The sequence below is a fragment of the Hirundo rustica genome, unplaced genomic scaffold (assembly GCF_015227805.2).
Source record: "Hirundo rustica isolate bHirRus1 unplaced genomic scaffold, bHirRus1.pri.v3 scaffold_500_arrow_ctg1, whole genome shotgun sequence".
Lineage (NCBI taxonomy): Eukaryota > Metazoa > Chordata > Aves > Passeriformes > Hirundinidae > Hirundo > Hirundo rustica.
Window position 1 is genome coordinate 1 of NW_026690545.1, and position 11,600 is coordinate 11,600.

An 11,600-nucleotide genomic window follows, 5' to 3' on the forward strand; every position below is an offset into this window, starting at 1 on the left:
ACTGAGACATGAAACCCCAACAACCCCAATACAGGTGGTAGGGGCTGTCTTAACCAAAGCGAGAAGTTTGCCTGGAGGCATGATCGTTGGACCAAGAAGACAATGGCTCTCGCTTACTGCTAAGAACAGGGACTACCTGTTCCCCTTCGGTGGCTTCAATAGATTTACCTGTTCCCCCTGCGACTGAGGACTATAATAAAAACCCCTGAGTTAACCAGAGGTTTTGAGAGACCCTCCCTGACGTGACAGGCAGACCCATCGACCGGACCACGAGGACTCCGTCTCCACGTTTGGTAGCTATATCCCCCCCTTTCTTCTATCACTTTCTCTATCTCTTTCTCTCACTCTTAATCCCTCTATCGCATTTGCTATCGTCAATCAATAAAAGGTGCATTTGTTTTAATGTTGAAATCCTCTCTGCGTTGTGTTTTGCACTCTGAGATCAGTAAACGAACCATCACGATCCCCGCTTGTATGAGCGGATTGTGACACCAGGCTGCCACTGTTGGGCTGTCTGTGCAGGGCCAGGGCCTGGACTCCATGATCCCGCTGCCTCCCTCCCAGCTCAGCCCCTTCTGCAGTTCTCACCCTTGGGATCAGCCTCTGTGTCTCCTCCAGGCGCTGGCAGAGCTCTTGGGGCCGGGGCAGGAGCGGGACAGCCCCAGCGTTCCCCTCTCTGTGACACCACGGTGGTGACAGCTCCAACGTTCCCTGCCTGGAGATGCTCCAAGGGAAGCGTCCAGAGCCACAGCCAGACAGCAAAACTGACTGGGCACTGAGCACCCCCGGCCTGGGCTGATGTGCATTCCTGTGCACACAGCTCAGGGAAGGTCCCCCTGGCCACCTCCACAGTGCCACAGGCAAGTGTCACATAGACTTACAGAGCTCTGGAGAGAATTGACAGGGAATGCTAATTAAAAAAAAAAAAAAAAATTCCTACCAGCCAAAAAAAGAACTGAAACCAAACAAAAAAAAAAGGAAAATCCCAACAAAACCCCACAAAGCCAAAAAACCCCCAAACCTCTCCCCAAAACCAACAAAACCAATCAAAACAAAAGAAGAGGAAAATAAACCAAACCAAACAAAAAATACAAACAAACCCCAAAAGAAAAACAAACAAGAAAAGGAGAATTTCCCCTGTTCCATCCTTCAGTTCTCACACCTGCATGCACACAAGACCTGGGACTGCAAATAATTAGGATTCATTGGGCACATTTGCAAAAAAAGCAGGTTTAGGGCAGGCTTTCAGCAGAACTGTTCTCAGCTGAGTGAAAAAAGCCCCTTTGGCAGCTGCAGGGCCATTGGAAATGCAGACCCTCAGCCCACAGGGGAGAAAAGGGCTCTCAATTCCCATCCCCTCACATGTAAACCCTGTTCTTCAGGCTCCTCCAAACACAGGATCCTTCTGGAGGCCTGCAGAAAGCTGAGAGTTGGCTCTGGCTTCTCCATGTTCTGTGCCCTAAAGCTGCCTGGGAGAAGAAATTTAGGCTCAGCTCTGGTGGCACAATCCCTCCTGGCCCAGGGCACAGCACCAGGAAGGTCTTTGTGTGCCAAGGCTTTGCTGCAGCCAAGGAAAGCTCCTGGCTCAGGGTCACCTTTCCTGCTCAGCCAGAGCCCCGAGTGCCCCAGCAGCAGCAGAGAATGGCAGCATTGCCACGGGCTGGCACAGGAGGGGGAGATTTCCCCCTCGAGAGAGGCTGATATTCCAGTTGTTGCATTCAGGCAGCTCCAGATGCCTCAGCTTTGGTTGCACAGCAGCTGGAAATGCAAGTGCAGGAGCTCTGTTCATGCCCAGCCACAGCAGGTGACAGCAAGGACAGGGTCCTGGCAGTGTGACATTTGCAGAGAGAGCCTTCAGCAAACACTGGGGGCTGGAATTCTCTGAGAAAATGCCCTGGGGGTCTCTGCACTGCAGGCAAAAGGAACAAAGTTTCAGTTCTGGCCTAGCTAGGCAGCACCAAAATGGTTCCTTTTCTTGTCAGGTTCCATTGCCGGGTGTTCTCTGACCCCCAGAGGAGAGCCCAGGGGGCCAAGGAACTGAGAGCGGGGACTGTGCAGGAGCCGGGCACAGCGAGAGAGCCCGGGCTGAAGGTCAGCCCCGGGGCGGGCACGGACTGGGAGGGGGCAGAGCCCGGGGGGTCCCGCAGAGCCTCCCTGCTCCAAAGCCCCGCCTGCGCCAGCGGGGCAGCTGCCGGGAGCCGTGTGCCAGGGCCGGGCTGCAGGTGGGTGTTCCAAGTGCCTCCAGGGGAGCAGCTTTTTGTACCGATCCGGGGGCATTCCCGCAGGGCTGGGATTCCTGGGAAGGTGCATGAGGACAGGGTGGAAGTGGTTGGTTTGTGATTTTGTTTTTTGGAGGTTTTTTTTGGTTGGTTTTTTTTGTTTTTTTTTTTTTTTTTTGTGGGGGGAGGTGATGGCTGGTAGGGATTTTAGTGTTTCTTGGGGAGGATGGGGGGAATGTTTTATCTTTGCCATGCCCCATGTGTTTGAAGCCCCGCGGGTGCGGGGAGCGCTGGCGCAGCCCCGGCACGGGCGGGGCGGCCCCGGGCGGGCTGTGGGAGCCGGGAGCGGCCGCCCGGGCCCGGAGCCGCCGCCTTGGGCCGGGAGCCCCCCGGGCAGAGCTCTGTGCTCGGGGCCGAGGCCCGGGCGGCCCGGGGAGCGCTCGGTGTCCTGTGGGCCCCTGGCGCAGGCGGCTCCGTGTGGCCGGGCTCCGAGAGGAGCGGCCCGGGCCGGCCGTGGCCGTGCGGGGCCTGGCGGGGCTCGGGGGGCCGGGCCGGGCCGGGCAAAGGCTGAGGGAGAGCGGGGGAAGCGTTGGCACAGAGGCCCCGGGCTCCCCGTGCCCCCCTGGCCACGCAGCCGGGCTCGGGGGCCGCCTCGCTCAGAGCCAGCCCCGGCTGCGGGGGTCCCCGGGGAGCCCTGGGGAGGGGGCGGCGGGGGCTGACGGAGCTCTGTGCCCGGGGCTGGGTGCGGCTGCCGAGGGAGCGCAGGATGCAGGGTCCCCCCGTGCTGGGGCTGGCTCTGCCTGGCTCAGGGGCTGCATTGTCAGCCCAGAGACACCTGGGGATCGCCCAGTACCAGCAGGGCTGGGAGGAAAACCCGGGAATGGGGGGAGCAGAAATGGGCAGTACAAGAGCTGGGGGTCCTCCAGAAGCCTGGACATGCTCGGAACATGGACAAGGGGGACCCATGGATACCCCAGGACACAGAAAGAGGGACACCAGACAGTGCTGACCCCTGGGACGCCTGTGATGCCAAACTGGTGATCCCAGAGAAGAGGAACCTCCTGGATTCCCAGGAGCCACAGCAGCCCAGAGAGGGGGAACACCAATACAAACTAGATTCGCAGCAACCCAGATGGGGGTGCCTCTAGGACCCCAGAGTGGAGGGACCAGAGAGGGAAGACTCATGGTTGGGTGTTTTTGCTGAATCTTGGTCATTAGTGTATGTTGATGGATTGAATCTTGGTGTTTTGGAGGTTTCTATGGGCACCAGATGCCCAGTGACTTCTAGAGATGGACTTGGGCAGGAGGGACCCCCTAACCCAATGTGCCCATACATTGTATTTTTTCCCCAAACCAGGATCTCACATTCCAAAACCTTGGCGAGATGGAGGAGGAGGCCATGAGGAAGAGGAAGATGCCACGGAACAGCCAGGCAGGTGAGGAGGAAGTCAGTGCCCCTTTCCCCCTCTCTCCTGCTCCATCTCCCAGCCCAGCATGGCCCCTGGCTGCAGGACAACCCCACTGCCGACGCCGTCCTGCCAGGGATGCACTGGGGGATCTCCTTCCCCTTCCCTGTGGCATGGAGGCAAATCCCATCCTCTCCTTGTCCTTCCTCCCCCAGACAAGGAGCTGAGGATGGAGACCAGGGAGAACAAATCCCCACAGCAGAACTGTGTGGAACAGGTTTTGAGCAGCTCCACGGTGCAGGAATCCAAAAGGGAGGAAAAGCTTCGGAGATCCTACAGGAGGAAGGACTCCAAACCCATCCCAGCGTGCTCTGAGGAGGAAAGACCCACCCTGTGCCAGGAAGGTGGACAGAGCTTCAGCCGGGGCTCTGAGCTGGTGGTCCCTGAACAGCCTCATGACGGGGAGAAGCCCCACAAGTGCTTGGAGAGTGTGAAGAGCTTCAGCTGGAACTCCCTCCTGACCAGACACCAGCAGATTCACACCAGGGAGAGGCCCTATGAGTGTTCCGAGTGCAGGAAGAGGTTTCAGACCAGCTCCAATCTCCTCCAGCACCAGCAGATTCACACAGAGGAGAGGCCCTTCCACTGCCCTGAGTGCAGGAAGGGCTTCAAGCGCAATTCCCACCTCATCAGGCACCAGCGCATCCACACTGGGGAGAGGCCCTACGAGTGTGGGGAATGTGGGATGAGCTTCAGCCAGAGCTCCGACCTGATCCGCCACCAGAGGATCCACACCAGGGAACGGCCCTACGAGTGTGAGCAGTGTGGGAAGAGCTTCAGCCACAGATCCAGCTTGATCTGCCACGAGAACATCCACGCTGAGGAAAGGCCATACAAGTGTGGGGAATGTGGGAAGGGCTTCAACCATAGGTCCCAGCTGATCATCCACCAAATGATCCACACTGGGGAGAGGCCCTACGAGTGTCCCAAGTGTGGGAAGAGGTTTCAGACCAGCTCCACTCTCCTCGTGCACCAGCGGATTCACAGAGAGGAGAGGCCCTTCCGCTGCCCCAGCTGCAGGAAGGGCTTCAAGCACAACTCCCACCTCATCACCCACCATCGCATCCACACTGGGGAGAGGCCCTACGAGTGTCCCCAGTGTGGGAAGAGCTTCACCCACAGGTATAACTTGACCAGACACCAACAGAGCCACCAATAAGGGAAGCCCTGCGAGTGCCCCGATTGCAGGAAGTGCTTTGTGTGTCTCCAGCTTCATCCTTATTGACGACCCACTTTGTGCAGAGCCCTGGTGACCCACATTTCCCCTGACCCACGCTCAGAAGTCACCTGTCCCTTTCTCTGCCCCTGGCAATGATGTGAGGTGGGACTGAAGAACATGAGTGTCTGGCCACGGTCCCATCATTGTATTTGATCCCATCTCAGGTCATTGCCAGGGGCAGGAAAGGGACTCTCTCTCTCCCCCCACAAGGAGAAGGGTGTCCTTTCCAGGCTGGAGGAAATACATGGCTGGGAAGAGCCAGTCAGTGTTGTTATACAGTTTTCCCTGTATATAATTTGTTTTACCCCTTCTGTTATCAATATTGTTTCTGTTCCTAGGTGTTCCTTATCTTGTTGCTGTTCCCAGTAAATTGTTCTTATCCCAGCCCGGGATCTTTGCCTTTTGTACTTTCCATGGGAGACCAGAGGGCATCAAGCAGTGACATGGTTTTTACAGGAGCACAAAATTGGGGAATCCCATTCCTAAACCCTGGCCCATGGAAACCGAGCATCCCAGCTGGTCCCAGCCCTGACAACAGCCTTGGGAGCGGGTCCCTGGCTGGGGGCTGTGGGAACCTCTTCACTCTGGTGCCCAGGGACAGGACTGGAGGGAAGGGCTGGAGCTGAGTCGGGGCAGGTTTAGGTTGGATGTCAGGAAAAGTTTTCCTCCAGAGGCTGCTGGGGCACTGAACAGGCTCCCAGGGAAGGGTCACAGCTCCAGGGCTCTGGGAGCTCCAGCAGCGTTTGGACACCGCTGCCAGGCCCAGGCTGGGCTGACCCAAGGGAGCTCCCATTCCTTGTGATGTCATGGTCAGCAATAAACTGAGGGAAAAGAAATGTGATGGGGGTGGCGGTGAGGGCTGTGGATGTCTTATATTGAGACATTTCTCATACCAAGCACAAAGTACATGTACTCCATCCTTTCCTGCCAGGAGGTGGCTGGACATTGTCTGCTGATGGGAAGTAGAGAATTGATCTCAGTTGTTATTTCTGTGCTTACACATGTGGCCTTTGCTTTTTGAGGCCCTTGCTGAGGAGGATGGTCACAGCACGGACATGCAGCAGGACAGTGACCAAACTGCCCGAGCACTCCGGCCTTGCACCCACAGAAGGGCTGGGAAGGGGAGTGTGGAGCTGGGAAGAGCAGATGTGGAAAGAGCCAGGGCCATTGTCCCTGTCTGTGCTGGCTCTGCTGCAAGCCTCTTTCCTTCACATCTGCAAAAGATCATTATTTTATTCAGATGCATAGGGAACAAAGCTTCTGAAAGTCATTGAGATACTGAATAATGGCAGATACTCCTGTAGAAATGCTGTGAGTAGTGATATTCGTTTGTGGAAAACATAACAGTAGGAATGTATTAAAAAATGCAAAAATGGAAAAAAAGGACACAAAGACTGAGATTGAAATAAGTTATATTCAGAAGGTTCTGCAGAAGAAAAGAGGCAGGTTTTTGCTTCTGAAATCCAGCCAGCAGTTTCCTCATGGACTCCACGAGTTCCTTATTCCTCAGGCTGGAGATGAGGGGGTTCAGGGCTGGAGGCACCAGTGAGTACAGAACTGACAGGGCCAGATCCAGGGATGGGGAGGAGATGGAGGGGGGCTTCAGGTGGGCAAATAAACCACTGCTGACAAACAAGGACACCACAGCCAGGCGAGGGAGGCACGTGGAAAAGGCTTTGTGTCCCAGGAGGCCCCACTTTGCCCAAGGAGAGCCTTGCATCCATGAGATTCCCTGTTGTCACAATGCTCTGCTGGGTTCCATGGGGCTGTGCTGTGTCACAGTGGACACTGAGCTCCACGTGCCCTGGCACTCTCCAAGTGGCACCTGGCTTCCCTGAGGCCCCGCTGTGTTTGCAGTGGACACTTGGTTCCCCAAGATGTCCTTGTGTCACAGAGCTCTCCTGGTGCCATGAGGCCCGGCTGTGTTGATGCCTTCAAGAACCCAGAAATAAAGTAACAGCCTTGGAGATAATATTATAGAGGAGGTAATAGAAAGGCTGATCTTTATTGGGAGCTTACAAGGGGCAGATATGGAAAATGTCCACAAAACGCCCAGCCCCCCAAAGGGTGAATACAGTTCTATAAATTTAGCAGATTAGCATATTTGACAAAAATCACCAATTAGGAGCACAGGTGGTGAGGCATGACAAAGTTCCTTGCAAGAGTCACTCTGTCCATGACTGGACACTTCAGGCACAGCAAGGAAGGAAAGCAACAACAGAACCAAACAAAATCCAGGCAATCAAACCAGAAACGAACCGAGGACTGTCCCTGTGTGTGTGTGACAAGAGGACAGTGAGGGCAAGGATAAAAGGAACACGGCCTAAATGCGTCACAGAGCTCCAACTTAACAGGACTTGACCTATACCCTTAACCTTAACTTACACCTTCAACTTGACAATTTAGCAAAAGAACAGCACTTGACAGTATTTATCCGAACTTAGAAACTATGACTTAACCATTTACAGAGGAATAGAATTTAACTTCACTTATAACTTCTATTAAACCTGGAATTATGGTAAGGCACTACAGAAAGCACTGACTCAGAAAACTCTAAACCCTACAACTTCAAGTTATCCGTATTTTGAGAAGTGGAAGTCAGGAGAATAGAGAGAGATCCACAGTCAAGACCTTGGATCCAGCACCATCTCAGCTGCTGTGAGCTCCAGGGCCGTGGGACGTGTCAGTGTCACAGCCGTGTCACAGCCTCACCTGCTCTGGCCCCTCTCACAGGTGGGGTTTTCAGGGTGCCAGGGGCTTGGCAGCCACTTTGGGGCTGGACCAGAGGCTGCAGTGGCTGGGGCTGTGACCATTCCAAAACCACCTCAGAAACCTGGGATGCACCAAAATCCCTTCAAGAACATGGAATACCCAAAAACTCACTCAAGAACGGGTTCCCCCTCCCTTCATCATCCCAAACCTTTGGCTGTCTCATTCCAGACTTCACCACACCCTCTCAATCCCCACCCAAACCCATCTCACCCCTTCTGGACATCAAGACCCCCTTCCCAAGCCCTATTTTCCCTAATCCCACCGCTCCCAATCCCCATCCCACCCATCCTGCCCCACCCAATGCTCACCTCACCCCTCCTGATCTGCATCTCACTTTGCCTAACCCCTTTCCAACCCCACTCCACACTGAGGGGCTGAGGAATTAAATAATCTTGGGGTAGGATTAAGTAGTTTTCAGTGGCAATGAGTGTTTCTGAGGTGACAGATCAAACCATCTTGTCTCGTTGAGCGATAAGAAATGGAGAAAACCACACCAAATACCCCCAAATCCTCCCAAGTAACACTGAGAATCCCAGATTCTTTAGAAACACAAGTAAAAAGTGAGCATTGAGATGCTTTTGATGTATTTGTTGATTTTCAGCCCAATTTTGCTGGTTTTAACAGGAGGAAGATGAATCAAATGAATATTAGGGACCACCAAACTAAAGGATCACCAGCCCAGTGTCTTCCCAATGTGGGTCCCCTGATGGGGGATGGAGTTGGAGCACTGCAGGAAGCTCTTCCCACAGTCAGGGCACTCACAGGGCTTCCCTTACTGGTGCCTCTGTTGGTGTTTGGTCAAGTGAGAGCTGTCTGAGAAGCTCTTCCCACACTGGGGACACTCGTAGGGCCTCTCCCCAGTGTGGATGCGCCGGTGGGTGATGAGGTGGGAGTTGTGCTTGAAGCCCTTCCTGCAGTCGGGGCAGCGGAAGGGCCTCTCCTCTGTGTGAATCCGCTGGTGCACGAGGAGATTGGAGCTGGTCTGAAACCTCTTCCCACACTCAGGACACTCGTAGGGCCTCTCCCCAGTGTGGATCATTTGGTGGATGATCAGCTGGGACCTCTGGTTGAAGCCCTTCCCACATTCCCCACACTTGTATGGCCTTTCCTCAGCGTGGATGTTCTGGTGGCGGATCAAGTGGGAGCGCTGGCTGAAGCTCTTCCCACACTGCTCACACTCGTAGGGCCGTTCCCTGGTGTGGATCCTCTGGTGGCGGATCAGGCTGGAGCTCTGGCTGAAGCTCATCCCACATTCCCCACACTCGTAGGGCCTCTCCCCAGTGTGGATGTGCCGGTGGGTGATGAGGGTGGAGTTGTGCTTGAAGCCCTTCCTGCAGTCGGGGCAGTGGAAGGGCCTCTCCTCTGTGTGAATCTGCTGGTGCTTGAGGAGATTGGAGCTGGTCTGAAACCTCTTCCCACACTTGGGACACTCGTAGGGCCTCTCCCCAGAGTGGATCATCTGGTGCTGGACAGTGGTGTTGCACTGGCTGAAGCTCTGTCCACCTTCCTGGCAGAGGGTGGGTTTTTCCCCCTCAGTGCACCCTGGGATGGGTTTGGAGTCCTTCCTCCTGTAGGATCTCCTGCACTGTTTCTCCCTTTTGGATTCCTGCACGGTGGAGCCACTCAAAATGGCCTCTTCCACGAGGTTCTGCTGCAGGGATTTGTCCTCCCTGGTCTCCATCCTCAGCTCCTTGCCTGGGGGAGGAAGGACAAGGACAGGATGGGATTTGCCTCCATGCCACAGGGAAGGGGAAGGAGATCCCCCAGTGCATCCCTGGCAGGACGGTGTCAGCAGCGGGGTTGTCCTGCAGCCAGGGGCCATGCTGGGCTGGGAGATGGAGCAGGAGAGAGGGGGAAAGGGGCACTGACTTCCTCCTCACCTGCCTGGCTGTCCTGGGCATCTTCGTCTTCCTCACAGCCTCCTCTTCCATCTCGCCAAGGTTTGGGAATGGGAAATCCTGATTTGGGGAAAAACAAGGGATGAGCACATTGAGTTTGAAGGTCCCCTGCCCAAGCCCATCTCTAGAAGTCACCGGGCATCTGGGGTCCATGAAAACCTCCCAACAAAAAGATTCAGCCCTGAAAATGCCTCCCAGGAATTCTGTCTCTGGTCTTCCCCCTTTGGTCTTCAGGGGTTCCCCCCTGTCCCAGCTGCTGGGGGTCACACTCGTACTGGGGGTCCTGCATCTATTTGGTCACCGCCCTCCCCAGGCTGCTGGGAGTCCCAGGAATACAAAGTTTCCCCCTTTTCCACCTCCCCACTCAGGGATGCTGGGGTTTGGGGGTCCCTTGGGTCCCTTCTCCCCTCATTCTCTGCTTCGGGGTGCAGGGGCTCCAAGGAGTCCCCCCCTGCCCCTCTCCAGGCTGGTGAGGGTCCCGCCAATCGCGGCGCTCCCCCCTCTCTGGGCTCCCCACTTTGGGCTCCTGGGGGACACAGGGCTCTGCTCCTCCAGCCTTGCTGGGGACCCTGGCTGGGGACTTCCAGCCCTTGGGGCTCCTCTCGGCAGATTTGGGCTGGGGGGAACGCAGACAGGGCTGGGGGATCCCAGGAGTGGCATCACTGGCAGTGACTGGGCTGTACTGAGCTAACTGGAGCCTTAGTGGGGCAACTGGAACTGACTGGGAATGGCTGTGAGCATGCTGAGGGCAACTGGGATATTCTGGGGAGTGTCTGTGCCCATAACGGGGGGACTGGAACCACACTGGGAACAGCTGGGACCATGCTGGGGAGAACTGGGACACCACACTGGGGGCAACTGGGAGTGAGTGGGAGTGACTGGGTCTACACTGAGGGCAACTGGGCAGGACTGGGAGGGACTGGGATCATCTGTGGAGTGACTGGGACTATACCAGGGGCAACTGGGTATAACTGGGACCATGATGGGGGCAACTGGGATCCTACTGGGATTACCGTGGGAGAGGCTGGGTCCTGCTCAGGGACACTGGGATCATACATGATCATACTTGGAGCAACTGGGACTGCACTGAGGGTGACTGGGAGTGGCTGTGAGCAACTGGGATCGGACTGGAATCAACTCAGTGCAACTGGGAGTGACTGGGAACATGCTGGAAGGAACTGGGATACACTGGGAGAGATTGAAACCACAGTGGGGGTAAATGGGAACAACTGGAACCACACTGGATGATGATGGGAGCAGCTGTGCCCATGCTGGGGTCATACTGGGATCCTATTGGAACCAGACTGGGAGTGACTGGCAAGGTGCTGGCTGTGACTGGAACCATGCTGGAGGTGACTGGGAGCAACTGGGCCCATACTGGAAATGACAGGGAGTCACTCTGGGCATGACTGGAATAATACTGGGATTATCTGTAAGTGTTTGGGTCATACTGGGGGTGACTGGAATGAAACTGGAGGTGACTGGGTCCTACTGGGATCATCCTTGGAGCCACTGGGATTACAGCAGGCATAAATGGATGCTGACTGGGGGTCACTGGGAGGTACTGGGCCCATGTTGGGAGGAAAACGTGGACACATTGGGAGCTACTGGGATCAACTGGAAGGTGCTGGAACCATGCTGAGAGAACTGAGACCACAACTGGGGCAACTGGGATCACACTGGGAGCAAGTGGGACCACACTTTGGGAAACTGCCAGAAACTAGGATCATGCTGGAGGCAACTGGGAGTAACTGGGAAAGACAGGGATTGTTCTGAGGTAACCAGAACATTACTGGGGTAACTGGGATTTACTGGGAGTGTCTGTAACCATACTGGGGGGACTGGAACCACACTGGGAACAGCTGGCACCATGATGGGGACAACTGGGAGTGAGTGGGACCATGCTGAGAGGGACTGGGACTATTCTAGGCACACCTGGGATCATACTGGGAGGAACTGGGGACAACTGGAACTATTCTGGCAGCAAACGGGATCATACTGGGATCACAGTGGGAGCAACTGGGAC

The 11,600-nt window shown here is 55.6% G+C and overlaps 2 protein-coding genes across 2 annotated transcripts; one reads left to right on the forward strand and one right to left on the reverse strand.

Annotated features, from left to right (window-relative positions):
* Positions 1-3,572: 3,572 nt before the first annotated feature.
* On the forward strand, positions 3,573-5,288 carry LOC120748084 (zinc finger protein 239-like). Its single transcript, XM_040054160.2, has 2 exons — positions 3,573-3,655; positions 3,841-5,288. Exons 1-2 carry the CDS (start codon positions 3,604-3,606, stop codon positions 4,842-4,844), a joined length of 1,056 nt encoding a protein of 351 aa, XP_039910094.2. The 5' UTR covers positions 3,573-3,603; the 3' UTR covers positions 4,845-5,288.
* A 3,151-nt stretch (positions 5,289-8,439) lies between these two features.
* On the reverse strand, positions 8,440-11,148 carry LOC131378811 (zinc finger protein 239-like). The gene is made up of 3 exons (XM_058424429.1): positions 11,067-11,148; positions 9,557-9,634; positions 8,440-9,371 (listed from the first exon to the last, which is right to left on the reverse strand). The coding sequence occupies exons 1-3, from the start codon at positions 11,146-11,148 to the stop codon at positions 8,449-8,451; spliced, it is 1,083 nt and encodes a 360-aa protein (XP_058280412.1). The 3' UTR covers positions 8,440-8,448.
* Positions 11,149-11,600: the final 452 nt, after the last annotated feature.

What these genes read in the sequence shown, in the direction of transcription:
- LOC120748084 (XM_040054160.2), top strand. Translation starts at nt 3,604, where the DNA reads ATGGAGGAGGAGGCCATGAGGAAGAGGAAGATGCCACGGAACAGCCAG. An exon ending in GCCACGGAACAGCCAGGCAG is followed by an intron (nt 3,656 to 3,840) that starts GTGAGGAGGAAG and finishes TTCCTCCCCCAG; the next exon opens with ACAAGGAGCTGAGGATGGAG.
- LOC131378811 (XM_058424429.1), bottom strand. Translation starts at nt 11,148, where the DNA reads ATGGGCCCAGTACCTCCCAGTGACCCCCAGTCAGCATCCATTTATGCC. An exon ending in TGGCTCCAAGGATGATCCCA is followed by an intron (nt 9,635 to 11,066) that starts GTAGGACCCAGT and finishes TCCCCAAATCAG; the next exon opens with GATTTCCCATTCCCAAACCT. An exon ending in TGCCCAGGACAGCCAGGCAG is followed by an intron (nt 9,372 to 9,556) that starts GTGAGGAGGAAG and finishes TTCCTCCCCCAG; the next exon opens with GCAAGGAGCTGAGGATGGAG.